A 27,630-nucleotide genomic window follows, 5' to 3' on the forward strand; every position below is an offset into this window, starting at 1 on the left:
TGAAAGGGATGGCTTATACTATTTCAGTGGTGGTGGTGGTAGATCCAATTCTTGTCATGCAACTTCTTCAATTTTTGTTCATGATGTTTTCCTTGACATGCTAGTTTGGGTTATCCATTCTTTAAAAATCCACGTCAAGTTTTGTCCATACTCAAGTCTATTTCTTGTTTTGAGTGTTCTTCCTGTATATTTTTTTTTAAAAGCATATTAGGACATCCTTTTCGCCCGGAGTTGGCTCTCGTAGTAAATCATTTTTTTTGTCTTATTCAAATATTTGGGGTCTATATATAGTGAAGAATTTGATTGGTTAGTGATATTTTGTGCCTTCTGTGGATGATTTTTTTTTATGCATGATCTGGATCTTAAAAGACATGTTTGAACTTAATGGATTTGCTCAATACTACCAAGAAATAAAACTCATTTTGGCATTAGTGTTCAAATTGTGTGATATGATAATGCACTTGAATTTGTTCAAAATGAGCTTTAGTCTTTTTTTGCTTGTCCAAAAGGATGATTCCTCAAACCTTGTGTGTACATATCTTTCAGTAGAATGGAGTAGCTATAGAGAAAAATAGACATTTACTTAACATAGTGCCATTTCTTCTCATTTATGTCCATCTTTTAAAGCCCTTTCAAATGCTTTCTTTCAACATGTTGTTCGCGTAACATGATGCCCTTTGGTGGCCTAGGTAGACACGTTCCCTTTTCTATCGTGTATCTAGAAACATCCATTTTCTATTGTACCTTATGTCTTTTGGGGTGCACATGTTTTGTTCATCCAAATAATAGTCAACACAAGTTCTTTCCTTATGCTGAAGAACCCAAAAAATATATAAATATTAGATTTCTAGACTTGAATAAATATGTTAGTATAGATGTTACTTTCTTTGAGGGGCACCTTATTTCTCTAGTGTTAGGTCCAGATGAATATTTTGAGCCTATCAACAATTTTCGCCCCCTTCCCTCCTCTCTTTTTTGTGATCTTCATGCTCCTATCTTTATTCCTTTGGAGAAAAATTTTCTCCTTTTCCAAATCCCTCAATTAATAACCCAAGAAATAGCCGTGAGCTTATGAACTACGAAATGTAGGCACAGACTTCACTACCACCATGCAGTTGCCTCTTTTGCCCTTCACTATATTAATTTTTGATTTTGGAGATCCATTCCAATGCGAATTGGATTTGCCAATTGCTCACCAAGAAGCTACATGAAGATGTATTGTGTAGTCCATAATTGTTTATCCTATTGCTTGTTATGTTTTAGTTCTTCACCTTCCTAGTCTTATTCATTCATTTGCCTTGTCCATTTCCCCTTTTCTCACTTGTTGAAGTGCTTGCTAACCTTGAGTGGAAGCATACAATGGTGAGGAATCATCCACCTTGACCATTCAAGGGACATGGGATCTAGTGGATCTTCCTCCATCTAAGGAGTTGGTTAGGATTCTCTGGATCTACAATATCAAATAACTTCTACCAAACATCTTAATGCTCAATTGGTTGCCAAGATGTACGTTCTGCACCAAAAACCTATGTTACTGATTATTTCGAACCCTCTTTTGTTGTTCAACTGAATTATGTTTGTGTATTGATCTCATTGGCAACTGATTTTGATTAGCCCTTGTACAAGTTGGATGTGATGACCATCTTTGTATAAAGATCTATAGAAAGAGGTATGCAAGGAGCAACCTTGTGGCATGTTAGGGGAGTATGATATGATGAGTAGGTTGCATAATGTCATTTATGGTCTTAAGAAGTCTCCTCAAGCTTGGTTTAACAAATTTAGTACGATGGTCTCTACATTTGATTTTACCCAATGCTATTCTCATCATTTGGTCTTTGTTCACAAAAAAAGGAGATTGGTACGGTTAATTTAGTTGTTTATGTTAATGACATCATCACTTGTAGTGATCGAAGTGGGATTGCACATGTCAACTAGTGGCATAAAAAAAATTTTAAATCAAGGATTTGGGTACTTTGTGTTATTTTCTTGGTATTAAGATTCTATAGTGTAAGAAAAGGAAGAAATCAATCTCAAAGAAATGGATTTGCTTAGTGAGACTCATATGTTGGGTGCTAAATGAGTTGATACACTTGTGGATGCCAACATTAAGTTTTCTAGGGATGTTGTATCAAACTTTAAAGACAATTGCTGATATAGGTGGTTGGCAAGTTGATCCACTTGGCTATCACTAAACTTTTGACATATTCTGTGGGGGTGGTGAGCCTGTTTATTGAAAATCTCAAATGGCCACACTAAGATGTTATTTGTAGGATTTTACAGTATCTCAAAGGATCTCCTTGCAATTGTTTGATATATATAAATGTAATAAAAACTATGAGATTATGAGATACATTGATATGGATTGGGCTAATTTTGTGGATGATCAAAGTTCTACTATTGGATAATATACATTAGTTGGAGGTAATCTTGGTAATTGGTGTAGCAAGAAACAGAATATTTTAACAAGATCTAGTGGTGAACCAAAATTTCGAGTTTTGACCTATACCTAAGTAAGCTTATGAGGTTGTCGTCTCCTATATTAGAGATGGGATTCTTGGTAGCGAAACCAATTAATATGTTTTGTGATAATCAAGTCGTCATTTATATTGCAAACCAGTGTTCCGTGAAAGGACAAAGCACATAGAAGTTATCCCTTATTTTGTGAGGGGTGTTATGTTGATGAAGGTTGTGAGAACTCCATTTATGAAATATATGGATTGGTTAGTGATTTTTTCGCAAGGCTTTATTTAAGCTTGGTTTGTGGTTGTAACAAGTTGGGTTTAGGTGATATTTTTTTTTTTTGGGGGGGTGGGGGGGGGGTTTAGAAGAGATGCTATTTTAGTGATTGTGAGGTAGACCTGTGAGGAGTGAGTGAGTTATTGTTTCGAGCATGAAAAGGGATAGGGGTAGGCCTAAAATAACTTGGAATGAGGCAGTGAGGATTTAATAGCTCTTAATCTAGTAGAGGAAAATGCTTTCGATCAGGTGAATTGACCAAAAAGGATTCATGTAGCCAATCCCCACCTAATAAGACTTTAAGATTCTATTATATCCTCTTAAGATTATAAGGTATTATTATTTAGGAAATTAGTATTTTAGTTTATTTAGATCCAAATTGGGAATTAAATTTGTTGGATGTTGATCTTGCATCAAAATGCATGGATATGGTTATAATTTAATATAGGTTTTTGCAGATGCACATTAATATTTGAGTGTGTTTTATTTGAAACATATATAAACTTCAATAGAATGTGAACTGAACAAAACGCAATAAAATTGTAGATACTTTGCATAAAATATTTGATAAGTACAACAATATCTGTGTATGTGTGCATCCATGGGTTTTGTATCGTTCATATGCAAAACCATCCTTTTTTTGTGATGGTACTTAAAATTCAATGAAAAATTAGTTTTGAATCACTTTTTTATTTGTTATCATTTTTCAAAATTTTGTAGCAAATAAAAAATGTGATAACCCAACTGAACTTCCAAGGAAATTTCAATCATATCTTTTTGGGTTTTCAAGTGATCACGTTCATTTTATATTGGCTTGGATCTATTGGATCCAGATTTGAATAACTTGATGACCATATAATTCAAGTGAAATTAATTCTGATTGATTCTTTTCTTCTGTCAATTCTAGTACCGAACTCAAATGAATAAGCTAGTGATGATTTGAATTGAGAATTGTATGCTTTTACAATGATTGTCCATCCTTGTACAAGTGTTTCTCGAATGGCTGGGCGAAAATCTGTTACTCTTCCCTTGATAATCATAAAACCGGATTCCATGCATGTATACCATGATCTGACATGTGAACAAGCATATTTTTTGTGCCTCTGTTTGGATTTGGAAGTTGCCATTTGACATGCCTCTGTTAGACCATGATCCTCTTCTCCAACTATACAGAACTTCCTATTTGGAGTTATCCCTATGATATATTTCTTTTTTATCAGCCATTTTGGAGGCTTTGGAATGCTGCCGGAAGCGATGGTCGTGGAGTCATAGGTGTTGTTTCTTTTCTTTTATTTTATTTTTAGTTTAGTTTTGAGTTCTATATTAGCTGTCTATAGTTCATTCATAATGGAATACATTTCTGCTGCAGGTGTATTGGAAGCTAATTTTGTTGAACCAGCTCATGATAAGCAGGGATTTGAGCGTACAACTGTTCTTTCAAGACTTGAGGCTCGATTACAACATATGCAAAAGAACTATTGGTTTGTTCTCTTTTTATAGTGTGTGTGTTTTTTTTTTTTTTTTGCCCTTTTGTGTTTAATCATTGTTAATTTATAATCACTTCTTCACTCAGGTCTGCATACTGCCATAAAATTGGTTATGCTCCACGCCGTAATAAAAAAGGTCCAAACAATTCTGCAGTTAGAGGTGTATGAATATATGTCCCATGGTTTTCTAATATTATGATTCATTCAGTGAAAATGTTCTATTTTTTCATTAGTTTCTTAGTTCAGAAAAAATTCTATCAACTCATCTTGCTATCCCTCACAGATCTATGTTTGTTTTGTAGAAAGTTCTCCTGACTTTCGTCCTGAATCACCTTCTGATCCTAAAAAGAAGTCTACTGCCTCAAGCAGCAAGAAACCACTTTATGATGCAGACAAGGTTGGGTCTCAATCAAATCAGGGAGTAAAGGGATTTGAAAAATCTTCCAAAATTGGGGACCATGGATATGGGAATGGATATGTTTCTGGCAAGGATAGCGGAGTAAAGATTCCTACAAAATCTGGAAGAATACTTTCTTCTGAACCCACATCACCTTCTGTGGAGGAAGTAGGCGGTGATGATACGCCTCCTGAGGGACGAACCCATTGTAATGGTGATAAGACATTCAATTCTAAGAAGTCTGTTGGGAGAGATGGCGATCATTCAACCCAGTCATCTCCATATTCAGAAAATACAGGAGCATCACATGATCATCAAACCCCACGGTCACAAACAAAGGTCATTTTTTCATTCTCTCTGCAGTTGAAAGTTCCTTCTCCTGGACTTACTGGTAGAAAAAATTTGTGTTGATTGGGTGTCATTCAGTCCGAAAATTAGATTGTTGTTTTTTTACTGTCGTGTTGGTGAGATATGCCAAATATCCACTGTTGGTTGTCGTGTCTTTTCCTGCTGCCTTAGCCCACTCATCTTTTGGTCCTCTAGTTTTTGTAGGATCATCCATGGCGCTCGTCTTTATAGAGTTGGCCATTGTGTTGGTTGCCATGATTTTAAGGGTTTGCTATCTTGTTCCCATTTGTTTCTACCTTGGTCCTCAACCTTCATGTGCATGCACATATTCTTAATTTATTTTAATTTCTTTGTTCAGTCATCTGACTCTTTATCATTAATATTCAATCATTACTTCCATTCCCCTAGAGAATTCCATCATTATTTTCATTTCAAGGATTCGATGAAGTTACCTGAGGTAGCTTTGAAAGTTTCTTTCATGACTGCATTTGCAATGGAAGTGCCTGGAAAATGAAGTCTGAAACACCCATACAAACCCCTGAACAAAGAGCAATTGCAAGACGAGTTACAGAATCGTTGTGGCCAATTTTTGTATGTGTGTGTGTGTGTATGTTGTAATTTACTTATTCTTTATAATAAATGCTGCATGTACCAACTTTCCTCATTCATAGATTTTGCTCTTGGCTTTCGATGGGGTGAAGCTCTATCTTTACCTTTTTTTGTGACTAGTTAGGATAAAATACCATCATTATTCATGAGTTTAAGGAATGCTGTGCCAAATGGCGCAGAGGAAGATGGTATAGAAACACTTGCATGCGCATAGGAGCAGATGTTTATATTGTGGCTAGGGTTTTTATTTTAGTTCCCAAAATTTTGGTTTTTTAGAAGATTAGTTAATTTAGGTTTATTTGTGCATTTTAAGTAAATTTTAGGTTATTTTGTATTTATATTTTTTAGTTGGGATTATTTTGTAACATTATAGTTTTTGTTGTAAATTTTACTCTTTGTAATTTTTAGACCAATGTTTTAAAAGGCTCAATCGAGGCTAGCCTTGAGGCTCTCCTCGAGGCAAAGCATTCCTAAAATGCCTTGAGGTCAATCTAATATACCAAATTCCAAAAAGGCTAATGCATTATATGTTGAGGCTACGCATTTGCACAAAAGGCACGCCTTTTGTACCTTTTTATTTGAGACTCATGCATTTGGGTTGTGCTATTCTCAAGTTAGATTTGACTATAAGTTTTTACTACATGCTAATATAAAAAGAATGCCATAATATGAGATTGATCTCTAAAACTTTTGACTTCAACCTTTCCAATATAATTGAGAGTTGTATCTTTGATCATGAAAATAATTTGAACTTTGTACTAGTGGCTATCTTTTGCCATGTTTACGTCATGAATTCAAGTTAGCAATTTTTTAATAGCCAACAAGTATGCGAAGTATAATTATTCATGTTTACATTATATTCGATTTTCTTAATTTTTTTCTTTATTTTAAAAATACATGTAATTTATTTACATATTTTTATCTAAAAATGAAAATTTCAAAAAGCCCAAGGCCTTAAGGCTGATGCCTCACCTCTTAAGCATTAAAATGTCTTGCCTTAAGCCTTCGCCTTGTTTTAGACACAGTTACCATTTGAAATCAGACTTCCAGAACTGTTTTCCCTCTCTTTGGTGCACCCTTGCTTCTCCTCTCCTCCTTGCTTCTCCTTCTGTTCTTTGTTCTGTCTCTAGCTCTCTGCTGTTTCCTATCTCTGTTTAATCTGTTGCTGCCTGTTTTCTTCTACCTTGTTCTTTCTTCTTCCCAACTTTTCTCGCTTTCCTTCCCCTACTTTCTCTATTTTTTATCTTGTGTACTTGTCCTACCTCAATTTCCGGGTAGTTGATCCATGCTTCAAAACTGCAAATGTTTTATTTCTTGATTTAAATGGAATTTGTTTGACTAGCAGGGAAATATTGGAAATGGAACCAACAGCAGTTTACGCGCATTACAACAGTTGGAAGAAGAGAATCGAGATTTAAGGGAAAGGTGTCAAATCCTGTTTTCTTGAAGCACCAGAATGCATTTTACTTGTTGCTCCACTACTTCGTCACCCAATTTGTCATGTTTTTTTTTTCCCTTGTGTAGATTAAAGAGAAAGGAGGAAGAGGCTTCTGGTGATTTACGGCATGAATTACAGTGTGAAAGGGAGAGGTGCAAGTCACTTGAAAGTCAGGTATGTGGTGTCTAAGGGTGTCTGGACCATTGTGCTGTGGCACAGGTAGAAACAATAGACCTACTTGCAGTTCCAATACAATTCACTGCATATAACACTCTGCCCCCACCCCCAACATCCTACCTGCAAACACCACATCCACCCACCCACCCCCTGCCACTGCTTTCCAGTCCCAAGAAAAAGAAGTAATTAGCACGAGCATGGATTAGGATCTATCTGTTGACATTTCTCATTACACTATTTTTGGGTAATTCCTTAATCTATTATTAAGCATTTAAGCTGATACTTTGATGTGTGCGACATATTTGACATGTGAATCACTCAAGGATTAAATCAATATAGATCAGCTTGTGTCATCCATCCTCAGGAAACGAGAATTTATGTTTTTATGTAGCCAGGGCTTCTGTATTCATGATTTTGAATGGATGATAAATGGTTTATCATACTTCTAGTGAAATGTCTCATTGATGGTTGATTAGTGAACCATCACAGGAACAAGGGCACCTTTGGCATTTTATTTTTTTTTCTAATTATGGCTACATTTTTTTGAAAAAATATCAGCTGAACGAGGCAAAACAAAAAATTGAGGAAATGAACAAGGAACAAGAAAGTCTGATTGATATATTCTCAGAGGAGAGGGACCGACGAGACATTGAGGAGGAAAATTTGAGAAAGAAGTTAAAGGTTAAATTTCCCAAGTTTCTTATTTTTTTGCCCTTAACCCCCGAATAGCTGAACTGTTAAACTGATGAAATTCTCAAATTTTATTTTTCCATGCAGGATGCTTCAAACACCATTCAGGAGTTGCTTGACAAGGTGAAATTGCTGGAGAAGATGAAGTCTCCTAACAGCAAAATATAGCTGTAAAGTAGAATCCCATACGTAGTCATGACTCGCCCACTGCTTTTTCGGTAACTCGGATGAACCTAACAGTTGCGCTATTAACTTTCCAACTAGAGGCTCGTTGTTCTTTGTATAGTTTACTGATACCGACTGCAGACGCCTTCACCCATGTTGTGGTACGCTAGTCAAATAGTTGATGGGAGGAAGAAAAAATAGAAAGATATACAGAATTGTAGGAGTTGAATGTGTAGTTTTGGAAACTGCAGCGGCTGGGTTTCGATCCAAGTTTTGAATAGAGTGCAACTCTGACTTTAGTTTGTATATGATGTAATCTCATCTGAGTTCCTTGAATTATTTGGGTTCATTTTTTTAATTCCTTGTTCTCACGAGTACTTGTGTTTGCCCCTGGTGGCTCGATATTGGATTTAATTATTTATTTTTTTAAAAAATATTTTGTTATAACCATAGATATTAGCACTCATAAATGCTTAATTTGATAGCAGCTTTCTAAAATTTGAGACCTTTGAAGAATGAAAGAGCAGGCTGAATGTATAATTTTCAACTGCTCGGCGTGAAATTATTCAAGCTGAATAATATATTTGCCTGCAGTGCATTGTTGCTTGCTTCTATTACAATTATCAATAGTTTTTGTTTTAGTTATTTTATTTGCAAGAATAAGAATTAGACGAATTAAACAAAAGCACCTTAAGTAATAAATAGAGCAGTGTGTCACGGATCCCCAAAATGGGACTCAAGTAAGGGCCGTGTGACACTCGTGAAGAGCTCTCGATAAGTCAGCCAAATCTCTGCAAGCACGAGCACCAGGTGAGTCTCAATACTCAAGGAAAACAAGGAACAATAGGATTTCATACGAGCAATATATTCTTATACACCGAATAAGACTATAGACATCACAATTCAAGGCAACAAAACACCACAATGAAAAAAACTACTTGTATTATTCAACTACAAGAGAATCACCATATAAATGATAACATAAATAATCATATATTCGTTCTAAATTCCTGGAGAATATAATTATAGCAGTATCTCTCTCCCCTTTTTTCTCATTACATTGTCACTCCCTAACATTCTCCCCCACTCATTTTATCGACGTTCTCGTCGATGTGTTGTAGAAGGCCTTCTCACTCTTCTGATGTCGAAGTTGATGTCATTTTCATCAAATTTCTGAAATCTTCAATCTTCTGTATGACATGCTAAAGGTTTTCTGCCTTTTTCCAACTATTCTCTTCTTCCCCCAGCTCCAGCCACTGAATCAGAAATTGTTGTTGTTGACGATCTTCTGCATTGACGACTCTGTCTGCAATGATCTCCTGGACTTCTTTGTTGATAGGCTGCCTTTTGGAAATTGTTGATCTCCTTAGCTTTTGTCGGTGCGAATCTGCGTCATCTGTATGGAATGACTTTAAATTGTTTACATGAAACACGGGATGGACTGGACGTCTATGGCTTTTCATCTACTCGGGTTGCTCAAGTCGAAAAGATGCATGTCCCACCTTCTCGATCACTCTGATTGGACCTTCGTAACGGCGTAACAACCTTTTATCCTTACCGCGAAGAAAGCGAAATGTCTCTGGTGGCACTTTTACAAGAACCAGATCTCCAACTTTAAATTGTTGTGGTCGTCTCCCTTTGTCAACCCATTTCTTCATGCGCTTCGATGCTTTTTCTAACTGAGCTCGAGTGACTTCAATATTTTGCAACCAATTTTTCGTGAATTGGTATGCTTTCGAGCAATTTCCTTTATATGGATCATCCAGAGTGTGCGGGAGAGTCAGTTGTTTACCTGTCACAATCTCAAAAGGGCTTTTATTAGTCGTAGAAGATTTCATGGAGTTAAAATAGAATTGTGTCGTGTCCAGTAAAGTAACCCAATTCTTCTGATTGGAATTAACGAAATGTCGCAAGTATTCTTCCAACATCCCATTAAAACGTTTGGTCTGACCATCTGTCTGTGGGTGATAGCTGGTGGACAGATTAAGGTTTCAACCCATCAAGCGAAAGAGTTCACCCCAAAATCCCCCCGTGAATCTAACATCCCTATCATTGATTAGGCTTTCTGGAACACCCCAATATTTCACCACATGCTTGAAAAATAGCTGAATTATCTTCTCTACTGAACATGACTTCGAGACTGGTACGAAAGTAGCATACTTTGATAACCGGTCAATCACCACCAAAATTGTGTCATACTCCTATACTTTTGGCAACGAGGAAATGAAGTCCAAAGAGACACTCTCCCATGGCCTGGCAGGAACTAGCAATGACTCCAATAACCCTGAGGTATTCTTTCTTTCTACCTTGTCTTGTTGACAGATCAAGCAAGTTTTGGTATAACTCATCACATCATCTAGCATATTTGGCCAATAGTACCCTTGTGTAATCAATGCCCGAGTTCTTCGCCATCCTGGATGACCAACCCACAATGTATCATGACACTCTTTTAGTAAGGTTTTCCTCAAGTTTCCAGCTTTGGGCACATAGACTCTCCTGTCTTTAGTCATTATCATTCCATCTTCTACCTAGAATTATCGTGTCTTCCCTTCTTCTATTAGTTTGCTCAAGTACTACGCTTGTTGGTCTGTACTTAAATGTTCCTTGATAAGATTCTTCAAAGGTAATGCCACCCTACTAGTTGATAGATGACTGATGAGTTTCAATGCTGCCAATTCGGTTTTTCTACTTAAAGCATCGGTCACTTCATTCGTCTTCCCTACTTTATATTCAAAATCAAAATTAAATTTAGCTAGCTTCTCCTGCCAACGGGCTTGTTTTGACATTAGTCCAGATTGTGACAAAAAGTGAGTAACTGTCACATTATCGGTTTTTACCACAAATTTGGACCCCAAGAGATAGTGCCTCCACACCCGAAGACAATGTACCACCGCGAGAAGCTCCTTTTCCTGTGCTGTATAGTTCTGTTCGGCACCCGATAATTTTCTACTTTCAAAAGCAACTAGATGCCCTTCCTGCAAGAGAACTCCCCCTAATGCAAAGTCTAAGGCATCTACTTGCACTTCAAACGACTTTGTCACATCAAGAAGAATTAGCACATGATCTCCTACAATCTTTTGCTTTAATTCAACGAATGTTGATTGACACTCTTCTGACCACCCCCATGGTACCCCATTCTTCAGTAAATTTGTTAACAATACAACTCTTTTGGAGTACCCCTCTATAAACTTTCGATAGTAGTTGTCTAGGCCCAAGAAAGATCGCAGCTCTCTAACGGATGTAGGTGCTCGCCACTCCTTGATGGTTTCTACTTTAGTTGAATCCATCCGTGTCTGGCCCTCCTCAATGATATGCCCCAAGAATTTAATATGCTTTTGAGGGAAAGCACACTTCTCCCCTTTTACATATAACTGCTTTTCTTTGATTTTTTGAAAAACCTTCCGAAGATGATCTTTATGTTCTTCTAAGGATGCGCTGAAAACCATTATGTCATCAAGGTAAACAACCACAAACTGATCAAGGTGGTCCTGAAAAACCTGATTCATTAGAGAACAAAAGGTAGCGGGTGTATTTGTTAGCCCAAACAACATAACAAGGAATTCAAATGCTCCATACCGGGTGACACAAGTGGTCATCGATTCATCTCTCTTTACAATGCGCGCTTGATGATATCCCGATCTCAAGTCCAGTTTAGTGAAATATCTAGTTGTACTTAACTGATCAAAAATATAAGCAATCAGTGGAATGTTATACTTGTTGCGAACCGTCACTTTATTAAGAGCCCGATAATCTACACACAAGTGCAAACTACCATCTTATTTCTTCTGGAATAACACTGGGGCCCCAAAAGGTGCTTTTGAAGGACGAATGAACCCTGCTGCAATTAGATCATTCAGTTGCCTTCTAAGTTCAGCTAACTCTGGTGGCACCATTCGATAAGGGGCTCGTGCTGGCGGCTTTACTCCTGGAAAATCTCAATTTCATGGTCGATCTGTCATCGAGGTAGTCAAACCCTTGGTAGTTGATCCGAGATCACCTCCTTGAACTCTTTTAAAACTTCCTTAATCTCAACTGGATATTTCCCTATCTCTGCATCTTTTGAGACTATCGGTAGAACCATGAAAGAAGATTCTCCCCTTTTTACTCCCTTTTTGAATTGGAGGGCTGAAAGCAATTTCCTCTCATCGAAATTGTTGTAGGCTACAGGGACCGCACAAGGTGTACTTCCCATTATCACAAGACAATCAGCAGGTGGGATTGAAATTGAGCGTGTCACTTTAAGAAAATCCATCCCCAATACTACGTCAAAGTCATCGAGGGGTGCCACGGTGAAATCAATTGTTCCAGACCATGACCCCATTTGGCAGGCCACTTTAGGTGCCATCCCCACAGTGGTTAACGCTTGAGAATTTACTGCTTTTAACTTGCCCACATCCTTATCTACTTGCAATTCTAACTGTTGAGCTTTAGAATCAGCAATGAAATTATGGGTAGCCCCTGTATCAATCATGGCCTTGATTTTCTTTCCGTTCAAAAGTAGATTAACATACATTAATCCCTTCTCCTGAGACTTGTTATGAACTACTTGGCGCTCTAATGCCCCCAAAAATCTCAATGCTCCCACCATATTCTATTGTTCTTCTGGGGTTTCGGTTTCCCCTCGAAGGGCCTTTAAAGCATTCAAAACCTTATGTTCAAGGCACTCCGCCACTCGATACGGACCCATGCAAAGAAAACATGAGATCGGCACTCGACGCTCTCCACCCCCCGTTCGTCCGCCTCTCCACTCCTTATTCATGGGTGCTCTTTTATCTTTCCAAGGACTATTTGTCTCCTTATCCCTTCCCCCATTTGTGGGCTTATACACTTCACTGAGCCGGGAATCATTATTGGCGGACGTAGGGAAATTTCGCTTCCCAGAATTGTCTAAAAAACATCCAGCCGTTCAGCAACAGCGAGGGCAGAAGGGAGATCACCAGCACCTTGCCGACGTAGTTCATTCCTTGGCCATGTCTTCAAACCCCGAAGAAAATGAAACAGTCTATCTGATTCGGTCATGTCTATAATATCCAGCTTCAAGGCTTGGTATTCCTGTACATAACTCCTTATTGAGCCGGTCTGTTGCAATTCCATTACTTTGCACTTTGCTATGTACTCCACATTTTCTAGATAGAATTGGGTCTTCAATGCCTGTTTCAACCCCTCCCACGTGTTAATGACACATCTATTATGCTGAATATCATTCCATTTAGTTATCCACTACAATTTTGCATCCCCATCCAGGTATACCATTGCCATATTTACCCAGTCCACTTCTAGATCCACTCGTGGGCACGTGAAGTAGTGCTCCATATCAAAGAAAAAATTGTCCAGCTCCTTTGCATCTTGCGTACCCCTAAAACTTTTAGGTTTCGGTACCTTCAATCGAAAACCCTCACTTGGATCTACAACTAGCCTTCGGGCTATCTATGCCACTGCATTCACTTTCACAGTTATCTCTTGTAGATCCCTCTGGACCTGGACCACCGCACTTTGGACATTGCCCATCTCCTTCAAATCTTCCTTCAAAGCAGTAATGGACTCCTTAACATCTTCTGCAAGGAAATCAAAATTATTTGTTAGCTCCCATAAGGAGGCCTCAAGCTCTATTGGCTCTCCCCGTTGGGATGAAAGAGATGGCAATATGCCCTCAATATGTTTTAGCCTGCTCTCAAAGGCTTCCAACTGCTCGATACTCTTCTGGAAGGCCTCAAGCTCACTTGGCCGTTTCTCTAGGGATTTCACACGTGGAATGAATTTTTCAAGTTCCTCAAGTCTCTCTACAACTTTTGATACCCCATAGAGATTTTCTCTAGGGTTTTCTTCGGCGGCCTCAAGCTCTGTTGGCACGCCTTTCTCCTTTATCAATGTTGCCACCAACCCATGGAGTTCACCGCACGTTGTCTCTAGGGTTACAAGTTTTGTCTCAAGCGCCTCAATGCGCTCCACTTTTCCTGACTTGTTTCTCATATTACCACTCATGGTGCTCGCGCACACTGTGCTCTGATACCAACTGTCACAGACCCCCAAAATGGGACTCAAGTAAGGGCCGTATGGCACTCGTTGAGAGCTCTCCCTCGACAAGTCAGCCAAATCTCACACGTTCAAGCCTGCAAGCACGAGCACCAGGTGAGTCTCAATACTCAAGGAAAACAAGGAACAATAGGATTTCACACGAGCAATATATATTTATACACCAAACAATACTATAACCATCAGAGACATCACAATCCAAGGCAACAAAACACCAAAATGAAAAGAACTACTTGTATTATTCAACTACAAGAGAATCACCATGCAAACGATAACACAGATAATCATATATTCATTCTAAATCCCTGGAGAATACAATTATAACAGTATCTCTCTCCCCTTTTTCCCCATTACATTGTCACTCCCTAACACAATGCATTGGATGCGTTTTCATCTTCATCATTCCTTTTGTAGGAATAGAACTTGAGAGGAAAATGAAAAAAAGAAATTTCTGCTATTGAATTTTTTTATATTAAATATTATTTAAATAAAAATTTATTTAATATGATTAAAAATTAAGAAAAATTAAATGTTAATGATATATAAAATCAAAGTTTTGCTTATTCATTTTATATATTTTATTTTTATTTATTTTTTATAATTAAACATGAGAAATTGGATTTGTTTGTTTGATTTTTTTTCCCCTTTGTCTAATATTTTTCAAGTTCTAAATGGGGCCTTAAAAAATGTGAATTTGTTATTTAGAGCTAAAAATATTTAGATCTAGCAAAATAGATGAGGTCAGAAAATACATGATAGATTAGGTAAATTATCGAGTAAAAATATTACAATCCATATCAGACTCATTTAAGTTTGGATATATGACGGTTCGGGTTGGATAATCCATACTTTCTATTCCTAATATACTTTTGTTAACCATTTGATAAACAATTTATTTTGTAACATAATAACTGAAGTTATTTTGAAAATTATAATTTAGTAATTGTTAGACATTTAATAACTAATTAAAAAATTATAATTTTTTTTAATTTAGAACATGAATTTTAAGGCTTTTATTTTGATCATGAAAAAATTAAACATTTGTACTTGAATTTGAATGTGGGCATTAGAGGCTTTTGTTTTGATCACAAGAAAATTGAACATTTGGACTTGAGTTTGATTGTGGGCATAGGGTAGATCTAGATGCGTATACTGTAAGAACCCAAACTGTGATAATGTGTTTATATATATAAAGAGAGGGACATTTTGGTAAAAGAGCAGATTCGTCGATGAAACCGGATTTCTTCGACGAAGCCTGTGTTCTTATTGTTGACGAAATTCAGAGATTCGTCGACGAGGAGAAGCCGAGGGGTCTCGAAAAAACCAGTGATCTCAGATTCATCGACGAGGCCACCGATTCGTCGACGAAGCTAGTGAAAGATTCGTCGACGAAGGCAGCATTTCGTCGATGAATTCCCTCGGGTCAAGGGGCTATAAAAGGAAATTCTCTTTTCTTCTTCATTAAGTTTCTCAAATATCTCTCTCTCTCTCTCTAAACCTCTCCCTACTCTCTCTCTCTCTCTCTCTCTAGATTTCTTCACCGATCGTTGATAGAATCGGGAAACGAAAGTTACCACGAGGATCGTGGAAGGATTCTCTACAACTTCTACGGATTGGAATCTCGTTTCGGAGGTTTTCGTGTTTTGGCGAAAAATCGAGGTAAGGTTCGGTTTTTATTTCTGATCTGGTAGTTTTGTAGAGGATGGTCTTGTGAGTATGTTCTATACTGTGATTTGTAGGTTTGGGAACTCGGTTCGCTGTTTAGGAGCCTTGGAGTTCGGGTTTTGTTATACGGGGTTAAGGTAAGGGGAACTATGTTTATATTGGTTCTTTTCGAAATCAGACTCAGTGGACTGTGGTCCACGATCTTGTGTGTGTTTTGCCTACTCATTTGGGGGGATCTAATGAGGAAAACTACGAGTTTTTCATTATTGCAGTTTTGGGAAAAGGGAGGCGACGGGCTGAATCCCGGGTTTTGTTGAAAACCGAGTATGTGTGATTTATACTGTGATATTGGGATAGTCGTGCCTTGACTTTGTTTAAACTGTATTTGTTTGGAAAACCATGATTTAGATTACCAAATGAGTGTGGTTTGTTTGGTTATATGAGCATGCATGTGTGTGTAATATGCAAAATTGTTGATAGGATCGCGATTCCAAAAATGATTCCAGGGACTGAGAGTGACCGGCTCTATATTCGAGGGCATGTGCTTATCGCCTGCCATGTAGGCAAGAGTGTCCGACTCTATATCCGAGGATGTGAGCTTATTCCGGCAGATCAGGCCGAAAGGTGTGGATCCACCAGTTAGCGCCGGTACGATGCCATGGGAGTTGAGGACTAGTCATGTGTCGGTGGCGCTGTGCTTCGTGGGTTGGCTATGGGCCAACGCAGGAATGCCGAATCGGCTTCGGGCCGAAGGGTGTGACGACACTAGGATTGCTGATCATATGTTGTGTGTGCGTGTATGTACTGTGTAAACTAGTACTGGATTTGCATTTAACTGCGTGTATGTTGCATCATGATAACACTCAAATGCCACACATCGATATAACCTGTGTTCTTCCTTACTGAGAGGTATCTCACCCCTACTGTACATACATTTTTACAGGTCCTTCAAGTAACCGGAACTAGCGTCCTGGTATAGGGAGTGTAGTGGCCGATGTACCGCGTTTAGCGCTAGGTAAGTGCTAGGACTGTAATTTTGGTGGATTGCCATTTTGGGATGTGATGGGCGTCCGTTTGTACGTTTTGATTGAGCATTGTGATTGAGCATTGTGTCTGCTCTTGTATAGACTCTGGTATGGTACTGCATATGTTGATATAGAATGACTTTTTTCGTTGTGTATATGATTGTGGTTGGATGTGTTTAGGGTGCCTGGGAACCCCACGGGGTCAGACCCTCATCCATTGTACTGTATCTTTGGATGTTTTAATCAGATACAGGGATAGGTTAGTTACATTTTCACCCTTGGGTCCCATTTCGGGGTTTGGGGCGTGACATATACAATAACACACGAGTTGAGAGTGTGGGAGAAAATTTTGGCCAATAGAGCTTGTGCTATTGAATTAATAAGCATGGTATATGATATTATCAATGAATTTAAATATTAGTTGTTAGTAGATAGAAGAATAGAGAGAGCGTGCTCCTTGAAATATCTGTGATGGTATATCAAAGTTCGATTCAATGTTATGCTTTATAATTGTACAATAACAGATTTGTTGATTTTGGGGCCCTTACTTGGTAACAAATTAGGAGATATTCTAAGGCCGAACTAACTCATATAACGACGGAAGCAATTACTTTGTATAAGATGCATATCGAATATGAATCAATTTAAGTAATTCATTCAATACAAATTCGATTTAGATTTTATCAAATCAATTGTATGTATTTTTAAAGAAATTATATTCATTAAATACCATCTTCCTCCTTTTTTCTAATTTCTTTAAAAAATTTCTAAATAAATGATAATCTCACACCAGTTATATTAATTCTATACTTTTTTGTAAATGTTACTTCTTGCTATATCCTAAATGATGAGATTTGTTTCATACCGACCAAATATACTACCTGTAGTTCAAAAAATAAATTTTCATTTAGAATTGAATATGTTTATGTTGGAACAAATTATAATATAAAATTAAATTAATTTTTTTTTTAAAAATTGTTTGCATAAATTCAAATCCGAAACTTGAAATTCATACTTCTAAACAGTATTTAGGGTTTGATGAAAAGATGCATATTTCCCTCGAAGTTTTCTACGTTCCTTAGTGTCCATTTGTTTCGACATTTGCACACTGGACCCTCTATCAATTTACGATCAACTAGCTAAGTAAAATTTTTGAAAATTTGGCTTTGTTTTGCCCATTTTACCCTTGGTACACATAAAATAGCAAAAAAATTATTCAAGTATTTTTTAAAACTCTGAAATCTCCTTTAAAAAGTGCAGACTCCATCATTCCAATGGATTGATTTCAAATATCAAAAAAAAAAAAGAAGAAGCTAAATTCGATCATTGAGATAAATTTATAATCCTTCTATATAATTTATGTGTAAGGAAAAAAGAAAGAGCAAAGCAACTATTTTTTTTTTAAAAAAAAATTAATTGATTATTGTAGGATAAATTGACAAAAGAGTCAAAATAATTAAATGTCAAAAGGAAGTTATAAGATATACGGCAGACGAGATTATTATCTTTAATAATAATAATAATAATATTAGAAGATATGCCTAAATTAGAATTTTAAATTCTCAAAAAATAGTAATATAAATAATATTGTGCCTTAATAATGTGGGAGGAAACATAAAATCCAAACAACTCCTATGGCTCATGAGTCATGAACCCATGACATGAATTGGGCTTAATGCTTAGGAAGGCAGTAGCAAGACAATATTATAGCTTGCTTCTTGTTTTGAAGGATAGATCATTAGTTTGGAAAACTTAATCCTCACATTTTTAAAATAATTAATCTCATTTTGAACTTTGAATTCTTATAATGACTCTCAATAGAATTGAGCTACTCGAATGTCGAAAAATTGTAAATTACGATAAGAATTAAAATCCAAATTCAAGCATGACTTGAGTTTAAGCTAGTTTAAGACTCTTCTCGAATTTGACCTTAAAATTATTTTTGCAAAAATTATAAAAATTTTCTATGCTTTGCCTCAAAAGAAATAAAGTACATTATGATTCAATGCTAAATCTCGTTCGTTTTTTTAAAAAAGTGTATAATCGTAATTTCTTTAAGTCCATTAAAAACATGCTAAACAAAAAAAATATATACATCACTAACTAAACAAATTAAGATAAACATTACAAACTAATTCTATGCATAGTAAATTGGGATTAATTAAGATTTGAGATTTGTACAAATGTTAATTCAATCAATTAATATTTTAATCTAATTAAGTTTTTTGGTGGATAATTTTTTGATTTATTTTCATCGTATCTCGACCGATTGGTAAAATTATTATGTTACATAATTTTAAAAAACACATGGGATTAATTAATATACTTTCTTCACTTAAATTTTTTTTTTCCATGCATTGCTTGAAGTTAATGTCATGTTCTTGGAGAAGTTTTTTAAATTGTAAATTAGAAGCTTCTTTGGTAAGAACTTTCTTGAGTTGGGAAGAGAATTTGAATATATTTTTGCTATTAAAAATGTAAAAATTTTAATTAAAATGATTTGGACTACAGCAATTTACCACTCTTAGAAAGTGAGAAATCATTCGATATAATAAAGAACTCTAGTTTATTCAGATATAATTGTGATGCAAAATGTTAGTTTAAATAGAAGGGTCTTTAACTCGTAACTTAGTTTTTCTTTTTAGTCTATCAATTATTATAAGTAGTCTTTTTATCTTTTTCGATCAACTTTTTTATTTGAAAAATACTTTTATCTTTAATAATAATTAATATTATGATTTAAAATCATAATATTGCATTTTTTTTTTAACTAAATCTGAAATAGTGAATAGAAAAAAAACAAATATATATATATATATATTACCATTAAATAAAGATTTTAAAAAATCTTAGAAAAAATAGTAGATTGGGGATGATGAATTGATGATGCAACAAATCATCCATTCATTCATGACCGACCAAAAAGAAATAATCCTGAAATTGGACACGTGTGAAACTGTCAAAGTGTGGTCCCCACCTCAACGTGGCAAAACCCTATTTCGGAACCTAACGGAAAGCGCACGGTCCAAAACTGAAGACCGGTCACCCCCCACTCTGAAATAAAGCGCGTGTAAACACGTCCCACCTGGCGTCGCGTTGTCCCACATCCCACGTGGACTTAATTTATTTAATTTGTTTTTATCCATATAAAATTCCCCCGCCATAAATGAACCCAACATTCTTTCGGAACCTGCAGAACCGGTCCCCGGTAAAAACCCTCTCTCTCTCTCTCTCTCTCTGGCAATTCTTTTTCCCTCTCTTTCTGTTTGGTTCGTGCGAAAAACTGCGACGGACAGTGCGCATTCGAGCGCGACAATGCACACGCAAACGCTGCATTTAAATCGACGATCGACTTTTCCCTGATTCCACTGTTTTGCCATATCTGGCTCTCGCGATCTTCTCTGCCACATTTGTCTCTGAATCTGAACCTTTTTCATGGCTCCGGCAGCGCAAATGGCCTCTGCACACAGTACGGCACTCCTTCCTCTATCTCCGTTTGTCGACTGGAGTAAATTCCGCTGTTAGCTTTTCCATCTCGCTTCCTCCTTTCAGCTCCATGCGATTTCTCTTTCCGCGGAACGCATTTTCCCGTTTTGTTTACAGCAACTGGTCAGCAAGCGCGGTGGAGTTAATTTGCGCGAGTCTCGACAAGAGCGGTGCTTCGTTTTCGGGAACGACACTGCTTCATCCAGAGAGCTCGGAGACTTTTGGACTGCCTTTCCTGTGATTCATTACTAGTTCGGAGACTTTTTGTTTTTGTTCGGAGCAGTTCGCCGTCGGTCTCTCTGTTCTAGGTGACTCGTCTCCTCGTTACTCGCGCGAGGTAGAGCCCTGAGTTAATGACGCGAAGACGAGTTTGCCCCTCATTGACGGTGGTTCTTGACCGACTTGCTTGTATGATGTGATATATATATACATGCTTGTTCTTCGTTCCAAACATTCCACTTACCAAAACAAGCCTGTAAGTCGATCGATTTTATTCCTGAACTCGTCTCTTAACCTTCTTATTCCTTCAACAATCAACAATGAAAGTTCCTGCCAAGTTTTTCATGGGACTGCTACTACTATTCCTACTCCTTCCTTATTCTCATGGTATGAATATAGAACGCATCTAAAAATACATTCATCTTTAATTTTTTTAAGTTAAATTTATTTTTCCTTATTATTTAGCCGTGATTCATTTTTTATTTTTCCTGTTTAATATAGGCAACATGTTTAACCAATACTTCATGATTAATTTATTGTCTTCTACTCTATTTTCTGCTTTCCATTTCTAATTTTTCACAGGCCTGCAATTCCAAAATCACAACCACCAAAACTCCACCGTTCAGGTTTCCTCCGCCGGAACCTCCACCGCTCAGTCTGCCACTCATCGGAAGTTTCTTCTAGGCCGTGGTACGTTGGAAAAGGCCGAAGTATCTCAATTCTTCGCTTTATTTTAAACGTTCTTTTTTTTGTTTTTTTTACTGCAAATTCTTGCGTTGTCGATCCTCCACCCACAACCTGGAATGTTCAGATCCGTACGTACTATTTCATCATTGTTATTTTTTTGTTGCATGTCTAATTCTCCTGCACATTAAATAATCTTCCGGATTTCATGATAAAAATAGATGATTGCCAATTATATATGACAAATATTTTTTCAAACTAATTGTTTATAAGAATGGAATATTCTTTCAAGTTCTATTAGCAAATTAACTTGAATTGAAATATCCTTCCAATTTTTTCCCCCCAAAGGCACTTATATAGCATATCAACACTAACATAACTATCAAATCTTCACCTACGTTCTTCGTCGATCTTTAGTTAATAAATCAAAACTAAATAACTTTGTTTCATTTTACTAAAATCATTGCGAACAAAAACCAAAGAAGATATAATTAAACCAACCTTATCGTGCGGACTGATCAATTGATCTTAATTTGTCTTTATCCAGTTCCCTAAAAGTTTCCTCGCTCTCTGAATCTTTTGTTTTTTGTTTTTATTCATTTTTTGTGATGCACAGCTGCTGCCTCTGCTCATCCTGATCGATACTGGTCCCTATCCCAGTGCTCTGAAACGGACATTGTAGTTGAACAAGGTCCGACAGATCCCCTCCCTAGTGGAATACCAACGTACACAGTGAAAGTGATGAACGCCTGCATCTCCGGCTGCGACATCTCTGGCATTCACCTCCACTGCGGTTGGTTCGCCACCGCCCGCGTCATAAATCCCACCATCTTCCGCCGCCTGGGTTTCAACAACTGCCTCGTCAACGACGGGAAAGTCATCCCCAACGGCCAAACCGTTAGCTTCCAGTACGCCAACACGTACCCTTATCACCTGTCTGTCGCCTCCGTCGTCTGCCCCGACTCATGAAGTATCAGATCGATGATAATAAAATAAAACTAATATATTATATATGGAGTTATGGAGATCGAAAAATAAGAAACGATCCATCAAATTAAGAGTATTCATTGTTAAGTTTGAGCATTGATGTTGTGTGTTTGGGCTTTGTTTGATGGCTCGTTCATGTGTTTTTGGATCTAGTGGAGGTTTTCAGAAATAGGGTTTTAAGTTTAGATATGTTGTGTTTACTATTTTGGTATTTCTAAATTCTTGTAAATATTGGGTTTAATTTTGCTTCAGTTGATAGTGTACCTTTAAATGTAATGTTTTGTCCAATAGCTATAAATGGTTGATCAATGTATGTTTGAAAATGGTTTTGTTTGAATAGAGAATGTGTATGATTAAGACTTCTTAGTTTTGAAAAAATACATATATTTATAAATTTCACCATTTTGTGTTGGATGAAGTGGCAAGGGCAATTTAATTTTATTGACTTCAAAGCTACATGTTTGATTTCTCTTATCTGATGAATTATTAGGGCGGACAGCTTTTATCCCTTGGGTTTGATCCCACACCATATTATCCAAAGTGTTTGCAAAGGTTGCTCAAATCCCCTTTATCTATATATTCATAAATTTTATAAATTCAAAAACCTTTTAAGACCTCTCACAACATCTATTACAAAACTCATCTTTTAAATTATATTTTTTTAAAAAAATTTCATGAGATACTAATAATCTTTTGCCAAATTTAATGAGTTTTCTTGTTGTGGCAGTGGGATTGATCATAAATTTTAGTGTCTTTTGTCTTTTCATTCTAATTAAAGTTATATATCACAATATTTGTGTTACCTGCATAGCAAATAGTTTCCCATGTACTAAATGCTCAGCTCCTTAATGGCTCATTTAAACTTCTCAAATTATGAACTAGTTAAAGAAGTTCAAGTTTTTTCATACTCAAAATATTAGGTTCGTAAGTTACCTCGTTTAATAGCGTAAGAGTGAGTCTACTCAAACTCAAACTTTGAACTTATCAACTAAACGAATTGAGTTCAAGTTGATTCATACTCGGGTTACTAGGTTCGTGAGTTACCTCGTTTAATAGCTTACAAGCCAGCTCACAAGTCTACTCTCTTCTTTCTTTTCCTTTTTTTGTTAGTTCGTTTACTAGTTTGTTAGTAACTCATGAACTAACTCGAAATTGAACTTGTGAACTATCATGATATTAGGTTCGTGAACAAATTCAATATTAATCACATTAAATATTTAGTTTAAAATTATTTACTTTAAATTATATTTTTCTCAAGTTATGTTAATTATCAATTAATTTAATTAGTTAGCGGTTTGGTCCATTCATTTGTTTGAAACAGAATTCAGGCAAGTCGAGCTTGAGTTCGATCTCAAACTCAAACTCAAACTCAACTTGTTTGTATGTGAAATGAGCTTTAGTGAAATCAAACTAAAGTTATATATAAGCTAAATGAGTCAAACAAAAAATTTTGAACTTAATAGTTCGATTTAATCTCGCTTATAAGTAAACAAGTCAAACTTGTGTTGGGTGGTCTTGGGCCTTCTCAGTCCCAAAAGCTAGTTCATGGGATGAAACTTTTCCTCACACTTAATAATTGACCACCAAGCCCTTTCCACAACCGATGTGGGCCAAACCCCAACAATCTTCCCCTCACACGTCGGGCTCCAAACTCTTCACAAATTGGGATCGGGCTCCAAACTCCGCACGAATTGGGCTCACCAAATTGGTAGCACCACATGCCCAACATCCTAAGGAGAAACCATAAACTCTGATACCAATATTGGGTGGTTTTAGGCCTTCTAAACCCCAAAAGCTAACTCATGGGATGAAACTTTCTCTCACATTTAATAAGTGACCAACAAACCCCTTCCACAACCGATATAAGACAAATCCCAACAACTTGAGCTCGCCACAACTAAATTTGGCAGCTCTTTCGCAATCCTAACCTTCATGTGGCATGGTCAATACAAAAATATCTATTCATTTATTCATCTTGATGTCACCACTCAATGACAAAATACTTTTTAAAATTATATATATATATATATATATATATATATGGTTTGCAATTTGTTATTTTACCACAAGAAAAAAGGTTCATAAATTTTTTAAACGAGACCAAGTAAAGTTTAGTTTTTCATAATCAAATGATTCAAATTCTCTCTAACAAATATGCACCAAATTTCTATGTTTTTTTTTTAAAAAAAAATTCTCAATTTACTTGAGCAATTTGGAAAGGAAATTATATGTATACATATTTATTCTCTACTCATTAGAATTTTTGAATGAACCCATAACTAGTTTATACATAACTTAGATTATGGTTGATGTGAAAGTAAAAGAATTGTTTATAATCCCAATCAATGGGAGGAAAGTCTGCATGTAATTTTCAACAAAGGAAAAAAGAAAATTTCTTCTTTTGACTCAGCAATCAAACTGTTTCATTTGCAATCCCAGAAATCATACCCCATAAATTAATATGTTTCGCACTAGAAAAAAAGATGAACGTACAAATGCAGTGAATCGCCCCACCAAAAACATCAGATCACCTCCACATTGCTGTCTCCAACTTATTAAATATTAAATAATTCCATAAGGATTTTAATTAAAAATTATATTTCTGAATTTGACCTATTTTTTGTTTTTTATTTTATTTTTCTTAATATTCGATTATAAAAATGTGAATTTCTTAATATTTTTATTTCTTATTTTAAAATATTTTTTGAATTTCAAACATGACCTTAAGTTTCAAAAAAATTTTAAATCTAATTTAAGGTTTTAAAAATATTACAGCCTTTTCTAAAATTTATTAAAAAAATATAAATTTTCTCTCAAGAGAATTGTCTTTTCACAAAAAAAAAAAAATGAATTTTTGTTTTTTTTTTATAAATATCAGAAAAAGAAACAGTCAATGCTTAATAATAATAATAATAATATTAGAGGAAATTGGCACCTGCCCTAGTGGCCAGTCATATCAGATCTTGGAAAATGAAGAACTTTAATTGGTTTAGATGGCAGATGATGCACGCACCGCCCGCTGCCACTGCCACCGCTCACTTTTTTCTCAACCTTTTAAGCCGCCAGCTGCGGCCGAGGGACTGAAGTCTGACGGTGGTTTTGATTGATCGATGCAATTCCCACCACCCCACTCCTAATCATTTCCAGTAAGATCTCTTTTTCCAATGTAATAGCCACCCAGCTGTCCGTCTTCTTTCTCTCTCTCTCTCTCTCACTTGAAAAATTCATACTATGAATCTATATACCCTTTTTATCTGCAGATTCAAAGTGAAATTTTTTTTGGGAATGAATATTTTTAAGGAAGAGATTGGAATGATGACTTATATCTAGAAGGATCATCTCAGCCTTGAGATCTCTATTTCGCAAGACTTTCTTAATACAAAAAATCTAGTGACATTGAAGAAAGAAACGCAGTTTTTTATTGACTATAGAAGAGAAATTTTGCAGAGGCTTTACAAATATAAACATATTATCAAAGCATGTGGAATTTGAGCATAGTGTTGAGATCAGTTGATGAATATATTATATTAATCTTATACTTATGTAGTTGTTTTTTATATTTTAACTCGAATAGATTATTATGATTTTAGTAAATCCCTAGGAGTGATTGCAGGAAATTTTTAGTATGATTGTAAGAGTGATTGTAGGAAATATCTAGTTTGATTGGAGGAAATTTTTTTTATATAAAGCTACATCTTCCAATTCAGTAAAATTATTCAAAGATAAATGTTTTTTTGTTCGTTCTTTTACATGGTATTAGAGCAAGGACAACCCTAACTTCTTGCCCTCTTTTGTGCCTTCTTTTATCGCCGTTTTCCATTATCATGGTGAATGAGCAACCTTCGAATAAGGGCAATTTTGGATTCTTGATGCTGCCAATCCATATTTTTTTCACCATTCCGATTATTCAAGAATGGTACTTGTTTTCAAGCCTCTCAATTGGGATAATTATTCGACATGATGTAGAGTTGTGACGATTTTTTTAAATGTCAAATCCAAGTTTGGTTCATAGATCGGACCACCACAATGTCGTCAACCACAGCCAAACCAGACGACTATACTTTGTGGAAAAGATGCAACAATATGATCCTCTCTTGGATTCTCAATTCACTCACATAGTATCTTGCAGATAGCGCCATTTTTTCAACCACCGTCTAGGAGACATGGGAAGACCTTCAGGATCTTTTTTCTCAAAGCAATGTCCCTCGTATTTTTCAGATTGAAAGGGACATTGCTTGTCTTGCTCAAGATCATATGACTGTTGTAGCTTATTACACAAGGTTGAAAAAATTATGATATTGTAGCGGCCCTAAAATTTATACTGCTATAAATATAAAAATGTTCTGATACCAAAGCTATGTTAACCAAAAGCCGAAGTGGGATAATGGGTATACATGTCCGAAATTCAGACTATAAACCTAATGGCGGAAACATATACATATAATCTTAGATACAATACTAGAGTTCTAATACCATCAATCATCACATAAGTATCTCCTGTAAACATAATTACAACTCATGGTGTACAAAACATCACTGTATACATATCAGTACTCATAGGTACTTATTTTAAACAGAACTATCTAGATCCCTCCCGGAGCACTCTAGACTTGATTTTTCGTATTTCTTGAAATGTTAAAATTCTTGAGTAAAAAAGAATTTATGTAAAGTAATCTCAATAAAAAGGAATAGATTATCATCAATGTGTGACAACATGAGTTCTAGTGTATCATAAACATATTCTGTAAATAATTACATTTAACTGGTAAATCATGTAAATCTGTACTCATACATATATAAATCTGATAAATACATACTTTTCAACATAAGCATACTTTATCATAATAAGTTTCTCTATATATGTAAATCATCTGATATATTTGTATAAAACTAAATTTTTTCTCTAAATAGATAGCTAGTTGATATCATGTATTACTCTCACATGATTGGGTTCTACGAACTGTAGACGAGACTTAGTTATGACTAACCTATCACGTTAAGTCAAACATAACGCATCTGTAAGTATGATTGGCCTATCCAACTTGATCCGGACTGTTAGGGGGTACTCCACTCTTCTCTAAGCACAATCGACTATCCAATCACCAACACTCTATATGAGAAGTGAGGTGGCACTGATATAACATAATAGTTACGATTTGGCTTGTGAGAAACCAATTTTTTTCTTTTCTTTATTATTTCATTAATTACTATTTTTCAGGTCTCTACATAATATTTATTGTTTATAAAACCAATTAATGTATTTATGTAAAGTAATCAGCTTTGTCATTTACGATGTGAGTGAATAGTACATCCATTCAAATTCAAAGTTAGAAAAACTAAACAGAAGATTATCTATGAGAATGTTTTATATTTTGAAAATTAAATTACAAATGTTTTCCTTTTCAATAACCAGTTCAAGTTTATTGTAGAGTTATTCATGATTGGTTTTTTTTTAAAGGCAATTTTAAATATAAAATTAATGTT

The 27,630-nt window shown here is 35.9% G+C and overlaps 2 protein-coding genes across 3 annotated transcripts in view; both read left to right on the forward strand.

Moving 5' to 3' along the window:
• The window catches only part of LOC131160715 (protein MICRORCHIDIA 7), a 61,628-nt gene extending 53,083 nt beyond the window's left edge, over positions 1-8,545 (forward strand). The window contains exons 13-20 of one of the 2 annotated variants that reach the window (XM_058116581.1): positions 3,957-4,008; positions 4,106-4,217; positions 4,310-4,383; positions 4,526-4,959; positions 6,923-7,002; positions 7,102-7,189; positions 7,751-7,873; positions 7,970-8,545. In XM_058116581.1, the coding sequence (XP_057972564.1) occupies positions 3,957-4,008; positions 4,106-4,217; positions 4,310-4,383; positions 4,526-4,959; positions 6,923-7,002; positions 7,102-7,189; positions 7,751-7,873; positions 7,970-8,050 (1,044 nt within the window). In that variant the 3' untranslated portion in view covers positions 8,051-8,545. The remainder of the gene's footprint in view (positions 1-3,956; positions 4,009-4,105; positions 4,218-4,309; positions 4,384-4,525; positions 4,960-6,922; positions 7,003-7,101; positions 7,190-7,750; positions 7,874-7,969) is intronic. The other variant, XM_058116582.1, reaches the window with a different exon arrangement.
• A 12,204-nt stretch (positions 8,546-20,749) lies between these two features.
• Positions 20,750-22,397, forward strand: LOC131160716 (protein TAPETUM DETERMINANT 1-like). Its single transcript, XM_058116583.1, has 3 exons — positions 20,750-20,862; positions 21,058-21,165; positions 21,776-22,397. Exons 1-3 carry the CDS (start codon positions 20,796-20,798, stop codon positions 22,126-22,128), a joined length of 528 nt encoding a protein of 175 aa, XP_057972566.1. The 5' UTR covers positions 20,750-20,795; the 3' UTR covers positions 22,129-22,397.
• Positions 22,398-27,630: the final 5,233 nt, after the last annotated feature.

The sequence above is a fragment of the Malania oleifera genome, chromosome 7, assembly GCF_029873635.1.
Source record: "Malania oleifera isolate guangnan ecotype guangnan chromosome 7, ASM2987363v1, whole genome shotgun sequence".
Taxonomy (NCBI): Eukaryota; Viridiplantae; Streptophyta; class Magnoliopsida; order Santalales; family Ximeniaceae; genus Malania; species Malania oleifera.